At 34.0% G+C, this 16,226-nt stretch overlaps 2 protein-coding genes across 2 annotated transcripts in view; one reads left to right on the top strand and one right to left on the bottom strand.

Moving 5' to 3' along the window:
* Positions 1–2,505: 2,505 nt before the first annotated feature.
* CDPMEK (4-(cytidine 5'-phospho)-2-C-methyl-D-erithritol kinase) lies at positions 2,506–10,070 on the bottom strand. Its single transcript, XM_088219182.1, has 11 exons — positions 9,686–10,070; positions 9,472–9,567; positions 9,312–9,380; positions 9,114–9,218; positions 8,987–9,043; positions 8,691–8,891; positions 7,880–7,969; positions 7,701–7,800; positions 7,153–7,252; positions 4,165–4,250; positions 2,506–2,828 (listed from the first exon to the last, which is right to left on the bottom strand). Exons 1-11 carry the CDS (start codon positions 9,863–9,865, stop codon positions 2,728–2,730), a joined length of 1,185 nt encoding a protein of 394 aa, XP_088075308.1. The 5' UTR covers positions 9,866–10,070; the 3' UTR covers positions 2,506–2,727.
* A 621-nt stretch (positions 10,071–10,691) lies between these two features.
* The window catches only part of LOC110816929 (Tryptophan/tyrosine permease), a 14,984-nt gene continuing 9,449 nt past the window's right edge, over positions 10,692–16,226 (top strand). Inside the window, exons 1-8 of the mRNA XM_022045299.2 lie at positions 10,692–11,118; positions 11,217–11,257; positions 12,038–12,130; positions 12,525–12,599; positions 13,126–13,175; positions 13,746–13,835; positions 13,939–13,995; positions 15,038–15,107. Coding sequence (XP_021900991.2) covers positions 10,869–11,118; positions 11,217–11,257; positions 12,038–12,130; positions 12,525–12,599; positions 13,126–13,175; positions 13,746–13,835; positions 13,939–13,995; positions 15,038–15,107 — 726 coding nt within the window. The 5' untranslated portion in view covers positions 10,692–10,868. The remainder of the gene's footprint in view (positions 11,119–11,216; positions 11,258–12,037; positions 12,131–12,524; positions 12,600–13,125; positions 13,176–13,745; positions 13,836–13,938; positions 13,996–15,037; positions 15,108–16,226) is intronic.

The following is a 16,226-nucleotide window of genomic DNA, read 5'->3' as shown; positions in this document are numbered from 1 at the left end:
TACAAGAATTTTATCATTATAAAATTCATTTCACTCAAAAATATAATAAATTCACTAAGACTTAAATTCTATTTGGTTACTGCATTAATACATTAGTTAGTTGAATTCTTAATTTCATTGAATTAAATATTAAATAATATAACAAACCACCTAAAATTAGATTTTTAACACTAAATCAAGTACTATAAGTTAAATTATTATTATGTACTTAATGAACTTTGAACTTGTGACTTTCAAGTACAATTTAGGAGTTTTAATCACAAAACTTTTATGGTCAATAAAATTTTAACTCAGTGACTTTTAAGTAAAATTCAAGAGTATTAACCATCAAACTACTATGTTATTCGTTTGTAAACTTTTAATTCAATATTTTAAAAGTTTTATTAGTACATCATCTTAAAAAAATAGCATAAAAAAGTATGTTTGAGACAGAATATACTGAAATAGCTACGTGTTTCATAAGATAGAGGTTGTTTTACCACATTCTTCCAACTTGAAATGTTTTAAACATTTGGTCGAAATTATGATCGTGATATAGATTTAACTGAATTTTTAACTGAATTTTTTTTAAATCATTTTAAGAATAATAACTCAGTTCTTACATTTAAAATATATATATATATATATAATAATTTTAGTCTTTCTTTTTTTAAGAGATCAATTAAATATGTTTCTCTTGCTAATTAAATAATTATGAAATTAAAAAGAAAAAGAATTCTACCTTGAAAAGAACAAGTTGAAAAGTTTAAGTTTGGAAGATAAAACGAAGCGAAAAAGTATAAAAACACCTTCAGATATACTAAAAAAATATATTATATAAATAGATAACGACTAAAAATATAAATATAGAACTAGAATTTACCATATTCTATAAAAGCATTACTCAATATTAAAATTATACAAAAATATAATTAATTATTTTTATAAACTTTATATTTACTCTTAAAAAACTCAACTTTAGAAAAACTAACATAAAAAAAACCACAACACTTTGGAATTAAAACAGAAATAAAATTAAAAATTTGTTAAACAATTACACTGACCATTAAAAAAAAAAAAGCTTCCCTTCTCTTTTTTCTCTTTCTATTCTCTCCCTTCTCTAAGCTACCTTCCCACCATGGGAAACTAGAAAACACCAATGACCTCTTGTCTTTCTTAATACATCACCTAAAGCATTCAGTTCTAACACGCGAATGAACCCGATATTCCTAGCGAGTCTCTTATTGTGATAGTTAAGTGTAACACTAACAGACTAGGCTGATCCAGTTATTTTGCTATTTGGATGACATACATATTATGGACTTTTAGGGTATTCACGGTAGGAGGCCATCATCGACTCACAGGAGGAGCATAAGGCAAATAAATTAAATTTGTCTAGTTACTTTTATCTAGTTTGATGAGATACATGTTGTTGGCTTTTAGGATAGTCACAGAAGGTAGGAATTTTGGTATGATAAATTAGGAATGGAGAAACAAGGTCATAAAATTCTTATTGGTTCAGGGTCTGGCTCTCCACTTCATTGATATTCAGATGTCTTTTAGGGGGCCGGGGGAGGTATTTGGTTAAAAAAAAAAATCCAACTTTTTATTCCAGAATATAATTTATCTAAGTTTATACTTTGAATTCCTGCAACTACTTGTATTGCCTCACTATAGGTATCATAAAGTGATGCATCTTCATAGTTTAATAATAGATAGATATACCTGCAGACATCACCCTATAAGAAACTTCCCACAGGAGTAATTTTCGTAAAAGTTATTAATGTATTTGTAAGTTGGCCATAAACAGTTAAAAGATATAATTTTATTTTACAATTGTTATTCAAAAAATAATGATAAATCCAGGTATATCTATGCCAAACATCTACTGCAGTTTAATTTATCAAACAATCTAATGATAAACAAAGTAGAAGTTACAGAACTAGATCTTGTGCAGTTCAACATAAATTACAACCTAGTTTCGGTGTACCTAAGAATTATTGATCTAGATTAACAATGTCTTGAGAGCTTATTAATGCATACACTTTCTAATACACTAGTCATTCAATTTCATCAAAACATATAGCAAATAGATATGAAGTAATAGGGTCAATAAAGTTCATACCAAATTGGAAAGCTCTGAGCATTTGCAGCTAGTCCTTAGAATGCCTTCCAAAATTTTCAATTGCACATTAAAGCGCAAGACTACCAAGGAAACAGTTTCACAAGAGAGAGATATAAGAGTAAATAACAAGTGTTTTGTCAATAAAATCATTTTTCTACAAGAATGTGAGGTTGAATTATGCTCTCTTCCACAAGCAAAGTCTCGGTCCCCCAGTGTATCTCATAAAACCAAAGGAAAAAGAAATACACAGAATAATCTAACAATGGTGACATTCAAAATAAATCATCATAACTTATAATCTCAATGTAAAATAATCCAATCAACAGAGACATAAGATTTGTGCAGATTTTCTGGAGACCAGAGGCCAAAACGCGGTTTGCGATCTTGAGGATACATACTAATGCAACAAAAGGGGAGGGGGTGGAGAACCTGCTTACTCCCATTTATTACTTATATACCACTAATAGTATCAACAGAAGAATCAAATACCTCCTCTCTGAAAGGCACTCGCAACTGAAGTAATCTTCTGATTAATTTTTTTTTCCTGTCCCAAAAGGAATAGCCTAAAGTTGGACATCAGTGAATATACAAAATAAATTTATTTGATCTTACAGAAGGATAAATCATGCAATTGTCTGTGCAGAGTCGGTAAGTTCACTTTGAGCAGCAGTTGAAGCAGATTCTCTATACCACTGATTTGCCTCTCGCGTAATAAACCTTGCTTCTGAATTTAGAAAGAAATCCAATGTCAATTGTACTAATCTCTTGTCGAGGTGGGGAACTGAAAAATTGTTGTAAGAGTTTTTTTTTTTTCCAGCCATCATAAATCTCAAGAGGAACTTTAGCTATTGAAGTTCAATAAAATCAAGAACAGATTCACACTCATGAAGAATATTTTCAACCATTCTCACAATCAAGAACAGATTCATACTCATGAAGGATTTTTTCAACTATTCTCCCTCTCAGTTTCAACAAGAAGTTTATTAAAACACTTTCTAACCTTAACATCTAATGATTGAAAACATGAAGCCCAATAACATAGGAAAACAAAAAGAAAAAGGACTTCTTGAAGTCTCGAAGAAATGCAGTAAAAACCAAAAGTTACAGGGGCACCCTTCCAGTAACACCCAAGTGTATAATGCCATGAGGAGACATCACAATCAATTTATACGTAAACAGCATTCAGTAAGTGATATTTCAAAATCAGCCATCAGCATAAATGCAATATCTTTTTGCTCCAGTTATCTATCCTTATAGGTGACCAAGTTGCTTGATGTTGTTCTACACGGATAATGGAAAGAATATAAAGAAAGAATACCATTGTTTTGATTTTTTCATTTTCTAAGGGAAAACAATTAATTTCCAAAATACTATTTTATAGCATCGACATAATGAAAAAAGCAGCTATAATGTGGCTGCTCAAAAAGTTCAAGAACTTCTTGAAAACTTTGATTGTGTTTTCAATGCCACTGTATCTAATTTTGCAACTAATAAAACTGATGGTTCATTGTGTATTTTGTTTAAAGGGTTATTCTGTCCTCCATGAAGTTGATCATGGAGAGACCACTGTTATTTCAGTTGAGACCCATGGAACATTCTGCTCTGTATATTCTTGAACATGGGAGGCACCCCTTTAGTGCCTCTTAATACTAATCTTCTTTTTCTTCTCAACATAAAGAAACAAAACATATAATCAACTCTTAAGCCCCCTAAAGTTATGGAAATATCCAACTTCTCTAACTTTTCAAATGTTTCTAAGATACTACTTTAGATGTAAGTCTATTGATACTAAAAACATTTTGTTTCGTATCGCTGTTCAGAATCAAAATCTATAAGTTGAATCTTCAGTCCACTGATAGCTAGGAACTGGAAGAAACAAGAGACAAATCCAATACAAGGATTTTATAGACCTAGAATAAACTAAATTTATGAGGATATGAGCTCATTGACTGCTTAAATTAACTGTCTCCACAATCTCTTCATTGACAAGGTTTACTACTAATATGAGGTAACATGTTAGGACCACAATTTAGAAGCTAGCAATCAGGTAAAACGCTTACCTGACAAGAAGACATCACTGTACTCATCATCATCATATAAAAATTGCGGAGGGTCTGGGGAACCAACTCCCACAATGGTGCTTCCGCTGCAACAAATATATTCCAAAATGACAGAAATGAGCTTGCAGCAAGGTGATAAAACATCAAATCTGCCAACATTAATATCCAGAAAAAATTCAGAGCAAAATTTAAGCTGTCATAAATAGTAAAACATTCAAATTTTGGAACTGCTGATTTTTGAAGAAAAAAAAATAATTTTATTTCTCATTTTTTATATTGTTACATTTATAGTATTTATAAAAATTTTAACCTATTAATTAGAAAATAACTATTTTACTAAAATTCTAATTATATGAGATTCCTATTTTAGTAAAATTTTAATGACATTATCTTAACTAATTAAATAATAAACTAAAATAATAACATATCATATTCAACACCCCCCTCAAGTTAGTGCAGGAAAATCACACATGCCCAACTTGCATATCAAGTTGCAAACCTGAAAAAGAACTTGAAAAAAGCTGGTCGGAGCGACTTGCACACAAAAGAGGCGGACCTGTGCCGAATCGCGAAACTAAAGGCGGACACGCGTAGAAGAACTATAAAAATGAAAAAAAAGGCTGGTTAAAATAGCTCGCATGTGAAGAATGTCTAGTTGCAAAATCAAAGGCGGCCACGTACAAAGGAGCCAAAAAAAAACGACCAAAAAAGGCTGGTCAAAGCGGCTTGACTCAAAACGGCTCGACTCGTCTTAAAACGGCTCGACTCAAAAGTGCTCGACTCGACTCAAAATGGCTCGACTCGGCTCAAAACGACTCGAAATCGGCTTAAAACAGCTTGAAGTTGGCTCAAACGGCTTGGACTCACTTGGCTCAAGTAGCAACTCAGCTTAAGCTCATCTTCTCCGGAATGATCTCTGAACTTCCACAGAAAAGCGGAATGACGCGGCCTTTTTCACTCCTCTGCACCTCAAAAAAAGTTTAAATTCGGCTTTAAAATGGCTCAAAAACGGTTCAAACTCGGCTCAAAAACGGCTCGGGCTCGGCTCCTTCTCTGGACAGAACTGACTTGTCGTGACTCTGATGTTCTTCTTCCGCGGCGTCGCCCATCAGTGGCTGTGCAGATATGGATCCAATTCGCGAAACCAGAAAACAACCAGATCAGACCTTCTGTTCTCCCCGATCTGGTGGAAGGCAGAGCCAAAGCAAGCTGATTGGCAACTAGGAAGCCTCTGGAACCAGTATCTTCTGGTCAGACAGAGACACAGATGCACCAGGAAGTTGAAGCCGGAAAGCAGAAGCAAACGCGTCGGTTACCTTCTGGTCAGACGCAGACGCAGATACACCAGGAAGCTGAAGCCAGAAAGCAGAAACAACGAAAATCGTGGATCAGAAGCTGCGCCGAAGAGGCAGAGATCAAATCAGAGGTCGTACACGAACCAGTTGCTGCGTGCGAGAGAGCCAGACGCCGTTCGCAAACTGCGCACGAAGGAACTGAACAAAGGGCTGCAGCCATTGCGCAAACCAGAAGCGACAGAATGGCTTATGGTCAGGTCGGGCGTGCGCGAAAGAGAAGAAAATATTGCAAATCAGAGGCTGTGCGCGAGGAAGCAGCGCAAATAGCCGAGTGAGGCCAGAGCAGCGAGATTGGGTAGGCTGGAGACGCTCACCGGAACAGGGCGGCAAGCCGCCGGTAAGGTTAGGACTCTGTTTGGCTGGATGGTGAGAATATTTTAGAGTTTTGAAAGAAATTTTGAAATTAAAAACCCTAAAATATCTTTATTTTTACTTTGACACCATGAAGATTTTTTTTTAACTAATTAAATAATAAACTAAAATAATAAAATATCATATTCAACATGAACAAAATTTATGCAGTTCAAGCCCTATAGGAGGAGGTTGAAGGAACTGAAAAGAAGAGACTGCAAAAAGTAGCTCTTAAGCCAAGGCATAGAAGACAACAAAGCCATAGCCACCTGGATCAAATACTGAATGAAGATAAAATTCAAAAGAAGACAAAATTCGAATGATCCCCAACCTTAACAGCACAAATCATAGACATATACTGTTGTCACTTAACAAAAAGATGTGCCCAGATATGCCATCAAATACAGGGAAATCTTTCAACAAGGAATGACTTTTGTAACGAAAAAACATAGCCCATTCTTCTCCAAGTTGATTGAACTGGCGGAAAAGATGTCTCACATATTTAACCAGAAGAAAAAGAAAGCTTTCAGAAAAATGATATTAAAGAATTAGGCTTTTCCTTCCTGACTCACGTGTCATGTATCATTTTCGCTAAAAGAAACGGCACTTTTGAATTTTGGCAAACACAATATACAAGAAAGAAAACAAGACCTTATATATATACGAAGAGAGAGAATCCAAGAATAAATGATACGTATCCAAGAAAACAAGACCTTATATATGTATATACAAAGAGAGAGAATCCAAGAATAAATGATACATATCCACTCAAAATAGGTAAAAGCAAAAAAAAAAGCATTTAGAACAAGAATCTAATTACTTTCTGAAGCTGCAAGCTCTAAAATAGACTCGGAAGACACACAATCAACAATTCACAGAATCTTAGAGTGATGGCACTTAAGATTCAATTGATTCAAATACCACCATCACAATAATTGGGTCCTAGTAAAGATCAATTTATATCCCATCAGAACAATTCTGTCATCATAATTTGTTTTCAGAAACACCAGTTCTCCTAATTTCACCGCATGTGGAATCACTGAGCCTGAATTCTACAAGTAATTGGTCTAAAAATGCTGTATTTCCTTTTATATTTGAGTTCCCTTTTGGACTCTAGAATCGCAGAAAATTAAAACAAAAATACAAGCCAAGATTCTGAGACTATTGAAAAGAATCTTGGAAGTGAACCAAATACGATTCAGTAATAGAGCAATTACAAAAATTTTCCATCTGAACATGAAGCAACTGAATTAAAGTTAAATAATTTTTCTAACATTTTTACCTCCCAGACATGAAAACAGCATCATATTCCCCACGTCCTGCTGCCAGTACACGCTGTTTTAATCTCCTAAGAGAAGGGAGAACTTGAAATGCAGGAGGTTCTGCAAATACATATATAATCATGGAAGCAATGAATCACTTGAGAAAAATGGTTGTCTCAGTTCCATAACTGCTGTAACCCAGTTCTTACCTACAAAAAGTGACAGGAACGCCTACAAAGTTCTAGACCAACTAGGCACAGATCAATACTGAAATACTATCCACGAGGTTGAACTATGAAGTACAGGAATTATTTTGATGCATAAAGTCTGTGATAGAAGTGATCTAATGTTTCACAATCAAAAAGCGTATCCAGAAATTGTTACTAATTATTAGTATGGGCAGAAGCCTAATCTGATATTTATCTACAAATCCTCAGTAGTACTGCAGGTGCAAGGCAAGTTAACCAAAACAGAGGAGAAAAATACAAAATTTCCTTTTTTTTTTGGAGGGGTGGGAAGAGAGCAGGTAAAGAGAGGGTTACAACTGTGTGCTTCATGAATTCCATACCTAGATCATTAATGCAAACATCTTGTGAGATTCCGCTCATTGAGATCTTCTGTAGCAGTGTGAAAGGATCAACCTTGCTCGTTTGATCTAGTTGAAGATGCTGAAAAATGCAAACTTCTTTCATCACTAAAAAATTGTAAGCAAGCATGAGATTTGTTCTCCACTTAGAACCATAGTACCTTGTAAACTTCAGCTGTGGGACATGCTTCCTGAGGCTTTATTAGAACCATTGGGATTTCCACAGACAGAGGAGGAAGATCTTGAACAACCTGGGCAATATCAAGAAGAAAAAAAAGTTGAAGCGGGAATGCAAAAAATTAGAATTGTCTGTGTGAGTTGCATTTTCAATTATTTATCTACGGGTGGTGGTAAGGGTGTGCCTTTGAGGAATGCTCAAATTTAAGGCAACCAAGATAGGTTGATGACTGAGTAAAAAATTACAGCATTTAAGATCACTCAAAGTTTACGTAGGACAGACTAATATGCTCAAGAAAAGGAATATTGCTACTGTCACAGCAGCTGTATCAATGTACACGTTCACATAGAATAGTTAAACATGTTGTTTAAAGTGATTTTTAGAATGAAGTTTCCAGATCTCCATGCAGATAATTACTGGGAAAATTTCAACAAAAGAGGAAAAATCCATCTCTCAACTGAAGTTTAATGAACATCCATATAGTTCCTAAAAAAATATTGAATTTCATTGAATGAAGCCATAAAGTAATTGTGCCAAATACTGAGTCAACTAAATTCTGAATCCAAAATTTCAAAATCATAGCTCCAGTTTTCAAGTCAGTGAAAGAAAAGTCATGGTTGTTTTACACAAGGGAACAAAATTCAAGCAGTATCCACCATAGGTTTCACCGAGCATGGTTGATAAGATACAACCAATATATAATTTGCAGTACCACCTTCACATCCATCATGCAAGATAAGCAAATAAAAAGGATTAGCATCTCTAAATTCTAATTAGGTATAAGAAGGACATACCTCACCTCGACCAGTACAGTATGCAGCTCCATGAGAGAAAAAGAAAGGAATATCTGAACCGATCTCACTTGACCACTCCTGGAGCTCCTTCTCCGTGGCAACACAACCATTGAACTGGTTTGCAGCCCAAAGTGCAGTTGCAGCATTACTGCTTCCGCCACCAAGACCTGCCCCAGCAGGCACCTTCTTATCAAGATGGATCTGCAGGAGAGAATATATACATAGTTACAATTTCATTATGACTAAATCTTCAAGTAAACTATCACAATATCAACTCAATCTACATCATCTCTTACCCAGAAGAAGTTGTCACTACCAGTCTTTTCTCTGTAGAGGTTGAGGGCCTTAATAATCTGCAAACAAGAAGTCAAAAGATACTCGAAATCAAAAAAATAAAAGAAACAAGACCACAAGATGCCTGACCAAATTTCTATCATCAAGAGGAACTCCAGAAACATTGGTTGACAAGCGATCCTTGCTTTTAGACGGTGACAAAGAGAACTTAATGATATCTCCTAGGCTAATTACCTGGATGCACAGAGTAAAACTGTTAACAATGCCTGCATATCTCAATAGTTCAATTATAGAATTGAAAAGAACAATTATAACGATGAACTTAACATGAAAGAGAGACGCCAAATCATGATAGCCATCTTCCCTCTTATTGGTTATTCTCAAGAAAACATTAATCTGAACCACCAGGAAAAATATACTAATCAATTAAAAACCCTAAAAACCAGTATATATGTTTTTTGAACTCATAGCAAGAGATTATAAGTACCTTGCAGGGCGAGAAGAGAGTAAGCCTTAAAAGAGGAGCATCCCTATCTACTTCGTCCGCTAACCTGTTTATCCTCTCATCAGGATCATACACTATCTACTACCACCGCCACCAAGAAACCACAAATTAAATTTCAAAAGAACCAAATCCTCTGCGCAACTGAAAATACAAAACAAATTGATGGAAATTAGAGCAACAACCGCGCAATACAAACCTCTATCTGTTTGCTGCCTGCCTTGACGATCGGGGTTCTCTGAGATTGAAGTTTCCGAAAAGATAACGAACAAGAAGAAGAAGAAGAAGATCCGAACGGACTAAATGAAGCGATACTGCTTTTGAAGGAAGGCCAGAACAAGTTTTGACTGCAAAGTAAATGAGAGGAAGCGATAGCCATGGTGTTCGTAGCTAGATTCTCAATCGCATGACAAGTACCTCCAAGAAAATTTAAGAAGACGACAGATTCGCTGCTACTAAATTTATGATGATTCCACCGTGCCCTCGAATGTCGCTTAGTCTGGCAGCGGAACCGACACAGATACTCTCACTGGTCTGTAGTGTTCATTCCGAATCCTACTTTGAATCGGAAGCGCACGGTATCCAGGGCATATGTAGCTTTTATTTTTTATTTATATAAAATAAAAATATATAATTATTTATAAATATAAATATTTTTATTAATATAGATAAATAAATATTTATATATAATATATGAAACTGAAGCTACCCTAAATCCAGGAAGAGTTAATAGATTTTTTTTTAATGTTTTAAGTATATAACATTATGTTAAATTTATTCCGAATTTATCTCGTTGTCATCTCTAATCGATATATTTTTTTAATAATTAAATCAGTAAAAATATTAAATTATTTTTTAAAAAAAAATTATCTTATTTTTCAAAGAAATTATTATAATTGACAGTTTAAATAAAATTTAAAATTTTCAAATTACATAATTAATTAATTAATTAATATTTTTCCTTTTTTTGTTTTTTTTTAATTTTCTGTAATTAATTTATTTTTTCATTTTTTCCTTTAGTTTCTTTTCTTTTTTCTTTTTTTATTATGTAAAATCATAAATTCATATATATATATATATATATGTTTCTCTATTTCAAAATTGCACCTTAATTTTCTTTCCTTAAAATGGAATTATAGAATTTTTTGACCTTTTTAATTATTTTATTTAAAAGTATAAACTAACACTTTTGGTGAAATCCATATTCCAGCATCGATCATACATGGCCCACATTATCCACTAACAAAACCCACATATCCCTCCATCATTCCTTGAAAAGTGCTGGTCACAGTTCTCTGCCAGCTGAAGCGGAAGAGGCCCAAGAGGGAAGGAAGAGGGACAGTGGAGAAGGCAGTACATATAGGCATATTATATATAAGAAAATGTCAGTATGTAGCCCTTGGTTTCCGTTTCCAACTCCTTTTCCGCTGTCAAGGAGCCAAAAATTCTCCAACATTCCTCTTATTCGTCCTCAGAAACCCTCTGTTTTTCCGAAATCACTCCGACATGGAATTCGAGGAACCAGAACTTTCAAGTGCTTCTCTCAGAAGCAATCTACTGACGAGCCTCAGCGGCTTGAATTCGAGAGGCTGTTTTCCAACCTCAATCAGGCTACTATGAAGAGAGAACCTGGTAATTACTTCCACGTCCTTTCATCCTTTTGTAATTTATAGTTGAAACCGTATTCATATCCTTTTTCTTCGCTCTTTCGTTTTTTTTCTTTTTTCCAGGAAGTTTGTCTGGTTCGATTTTCTTGGTTGCAGGAACTACGGTAAGGAAGGAAAATGCATTGTATATTGTGTGCTCCCGCATAATTGTGGACCTCACGTTATATATATATGTGGATTCCTGTTAGAGTGTGCAAATTCTGATTTTTATATTTAGGCTACGTTTTGCATAAATAAAATATAATGTGAAATTCATTTCAAATCAACAATTAGATCAAACCAAAAAAGTAAATTGTATTTGAATGTCAATAAAATTGAAGTCTTATGGAATTTTATGTATAATTTAGATAGTGCATTATAAATTCTATTACAATTAATGGAATTTGGAATTTATCATTACATTTTCATATAAAATTCTAGATGATTTTATTCTTTTTTTTTATTTTAAGAAGTATTCTCACATGTTCTAGTTAAACTAAGTGTGGATTTACAGAAGAATTCCTTAAAATTTATATATTTGTCCCAAATATAGGGATTACTTGAAACAATGGATTTAATTTTGAATAAAATTTATTCAATATCTTTCAAATCCTAATCAACTTAATGTAATTTAAAAAGATTTTTACACTCAATTAAAATTCTCAAGCATAGTAATTCAGATGAATTTTTTCCAAATATTTAAGAGTTTATTGATTTATAATTTTATTTTATGTATAAGAAATCCGTTAGGAAGTGAATCTTTTTAATTGAAAATAAAATAAAAAAATACTTCTTTTTTTTCAATTAAATCCTTGGGTGCCCATTTCCTTTGCCATTAAGCATTTCATTATGTTGATGTTTATATTATTGACAATCTACTTATTCGTTGCTGTTGAGTTCTGTAGGTAGGGGCTGGGATCCTTGCCATTCCTGCTGTAACACAAGAAACTGGATTTTTAGCCTCTGCAGTTGCTTGCACTGCTTGTTGGATGTATATGGTACCCACTTGTCTTTCTGAGTTTACTTACTTCTCCAGCACTTCAGCATTTTAAAGCCTTTTCTATTTTCTGTTTCAGATTAACTTGTTATACATCTATAATTATATAAGTCGCTGTATAGGAGAGCTGTTGTTATCATTATCTTACTTACAATGAGATCTGTTGTTAGTTTGTTGAATCCATAAAGCCTATTGTATGACTATTTACAATTTTTTAGTCTCATTAGTTTACAAGTAAAAAATTTGAAATCATATGCTATTTCTGTTTTTATCTTTCATCTTCCTGCTCTCATTCTCTACATGTTTATCTATATTTACATGTACATTCATGATCCAATTATTCATTCATTTGACTATGAAAGAATGAAATCTATATAAAAGCACGCATACTGCAGGTTGTGACAGGGCTTCTGATTGCTGAAGTGAATGTGAACACAATGTGTGAATTGGGTTCTGGTGGCGTGTCCCTGGTACTTTCAGTAAAGCTTTATCTTTTCAGTGTCTCCAACTAGACATTTGATTTAATATTACAATATCTTTGCTGAAATTATTTCCAGCTGTTATGTGCACTCTAACTCCATGGTAAGTATAGAAACTAATTTCCCAAAGGTAGGCATTTCATGTAATGGTCAAAATGCTTCAGGGTGATTTTGAGAATAGAACACTGACATTGTGAAAGCCTGAGAATAACTGTCATTTTAGAGTGCAAGTATCTATCTTTCCCAGCTTGGTGTACACCATGTAAATCCATATTTATCTTCCTACAGTTATTTAGATGAAGGTACATATAAATTTACATACTACAGATCCACTCTGTTTGGGATGCTCATTGCTTATGTTATATGTCATAGTTTAGATTTGTCTTATAACAGGAGCAAATTTTATTCTTATTTCTACTCTATGGATTAGAATCCATGATACAACAGTACATTTGTGGAAGTCTTGACTCAAATTATATTGTATTTGATATATTTATTTCCCTATGTTCGTTCCCAGGTTTCAATGGCCATGCGAACCCTTGGAAAAGTTGGAGTTCAAATTGCTTGGTAGGGGAATTTGCTCCTTGCTTTTGATTAGTAATTAGTAGTCATTTTTATTCTTGCTCTGCACTGTTAGTGTGCTATATTAACATTATTCCAAGCTTGACTATTTATACATGGTTAAAATGTTCTCTGCTGAACTGTCCCTATCAAATTTTCATGTTTATAGTTAATGCTAATTGAATTTAAATATGTGGTGGTCCAAATAGTTGAGTACATGTGACTCTGTAAATTTCTAAAGCTATTTGCTTCATCATTTACAAAAGATATTCATTGTAGAGTTGCTGATTGATGCTACTGAAGTACTACCTACGTACCTTGTCCTCTTCTGTCTGTATTATCATTCTTAATATTATCTTCTTTCTCCATTAAAAAAAATTGCAGATACTTTAAATAAAAGGAATATTTTAAGGGTTAGGTGAGGTAATTTGGTTTGAAGCCATTTCTATGATTTTAGGTTTCTTAACATTATGGAAGAGTTTGTAAATGCTTATCAATTTCTTTTAGCTATTAGTCATTCATATCATGAGCAATGCATTGCCATAGTCATTGTTTAATTGTCGATCTATCTTGCAGTTGGTCCTACATATTCATTCATTACGCTCTTCTTGTTGCCTATGTGGCTCGTTCTTCAGATATTCTGACCAGTTTTCTCGGCATTCCATTGTATGGATACGAATACTAGTTGCCTGAATGTTACTTTTATTGATTATATGTTGAGTAGATTTATATTTATGTTATTTGTTGACGTACAGCATTATGATTGCAGATGGGAAAGTGCAACATTATTCTCTTTGGTTTTGGGAAGCATATGCTACTTTGGAAGGTTAGACATTTTTCTAATTGTTCAATGGTTGCCCACCAAGGCAGTTATTCTGAATTTCAAGTAGTATTTAAGATTCTTTTTTTTTTTTAATTATCCACTAAATCACATAAAGAAATATATCATCTCCACACTCCAAAAAATTCCATGCTTTCTGATCGAACAATGAATCTTGTTTACTTTAGTATACATTTGCATTCAGACGAAGGCAGTTGATTCTGATATCTGTTTTTATGTCATCTTTGAGGAAAAAATGACCTTATATCATCTTCCTTTTTATTTATTTATTTAATTTCCCTATAGAAGAGAACAATCATCCATTCAAAACTGGAATGTTAAAGAGGAATCTTTGGAGTTGGTCCTCCAAAATGCGTAGTTGGTAAAAGGACGTGAATGGAACAGTTGACAACAAAGAGACTTGTGCTCAAGAAAGCAAACATTGTTTTGGATGGAGAGGTTACTAACATGTCCTAAGTGCCTTATTCCAGAAACTATCACATGACATATGCTTCTCTTCTAACTGGAACCTAGCTGTATTAATTTCAAGAGCCTGCTGTTGCAGGGTGAAAGTAATTTTCAAGCTTCAACTTATGCTTCCTATCATATCAAAGAACAGAGGATTAAAATTCAGATCTTGGCAATTGTCTAATTTCTGTGAAGTAAATTTCATCACAAACTGTAGTGGGCCTTTATGCTTTTAGCATAGTGTCTTATGTGTAAGGAAATATTTTAGTATGACTAATGAATATTTTTCTTCTCCTTTCAGTTTAAACTTTTGAGATAATTGCTCAAAATCAATTACTTAACAAGAATCTTGTAGTCAAATGATTGACTAATGCCCGTCCTGTCACACAGAAGCTTTGTGAAAGTTCTAAACTGGGGTTTCTTCTCAATGGTACAAAATATGAGTCAAATGCATTGAAATTAATCAATAATGGATAGACAATCTATATCGAGCCATTTTCATAGAGTTTGCACTTGATGTGGGCATGGTTGTGTCTTTTGATTGAATAAATAACTGACTATTACTTATCTGTTATTGTAGCCAGCGTTTCATTGGGGCTGCTAATGGAGTCCTAGTACTTGGAATAATTGGTTCTTTCACAGCACTTGTGGTACCTCTAAATTCATTCTCTATATGTTTGATCACTGAACTAATCTTATTGAGTTGCAATTAATTTTTTTTAACCAAAATCTTCCTTAAGTGCCTTGAACAAGGTTCACTGACCCTTTTGGTTCCTTGGAGGGCTGTAATATTTCAATGGGATTGAACCTGGATTGTTGTCTCCAAGGAGACACAACAAACTATTGACTTATTGAGCCCATGATAGTTGTAATAATGTGCTAATATTGAGCCCATGACTCAAGTGTAAAGTTATATACAAAGAAATAGTCACTAACTTAGAACCAATATTAGCACATTGTTACAACTAAGGTCATCTTTGTTAGTCCCTAATCATCCATTGAATGAAAATAAATTTGTAATGACTTGAACAAAATAAATTGTAATCTCAAATACGATGTAATCACGAAACTATTATATTGTTCCAACTATTTAAAGTTAGAGTTTGTTAACTAATAATTTATTAGTTGTAAAATTTCTCTCTTTTTTACTTATGTGTAGCCAAGTGATAATCAAGACCATAACACGAGTTGATGGACCTTTTCTAGGACCCTCTTGAGGTTATATTGAGCTATGGACCATTCTCCTGATAGGTTGTTAGAGGATTGCACCCTAACTTGGGGTTCAGTTCATAGATATGGATCTCAAACCTACAGGACTTTTCAAGTAGGAGAGGACCCAAGTTCTTCAGTCAGATTGGAATTGGGCCTGGACCTTCATCTAGGTTATTGTTGGTCGAGTTAGGCCTAACTTTGCTCACTTGATTGAGTTGGCTAGTGTTTGTAGCCTCTAGATTGCTTTGACTTAGATTCACAACTTTATTTGGGCCAGGCCCTAAATTAATGATTGGACTTAGGCACCACATTACTGCAGATAACCAATATCAAGGTTTAGATTATGCCCTCGAACGGGTTGGGTATAGGACCATACTCCCTAATTTGGACCTGGGTCCATATTTTTAGGTAATGAATTCGGTTTGAGTTGCACATCTTATCGAAAGGCTCAAGCCTTGCGCTATGTCTGGTTAGGGTGTTGAGCCTTAGATCCCACTTGGGCAGGGATTTGGCCCTTGGACCTTGCCCAGATGGGTCAGGCTAGCGTTGAGACAATG

This window comes from Carica papaya, chromosome 5, assembly GCF_054855325.1.
Source record: "Carica papaya isolate Zhongbai chromosome 5, ASM5485532v1, whole genome shotgun sequence".
Classification (NCBI taxonomy): domain Eukaryota; kingdom Viridiplantae; phylum Streptophyta; class Magnoliopsida; order Brassicales; family Caricaceae; genus Carica; species Carica papaya.
Note: the sequence above shows the minus strand (reverse complement) of the source record. Positions and strands in the feature narration are given on the sequence as shown.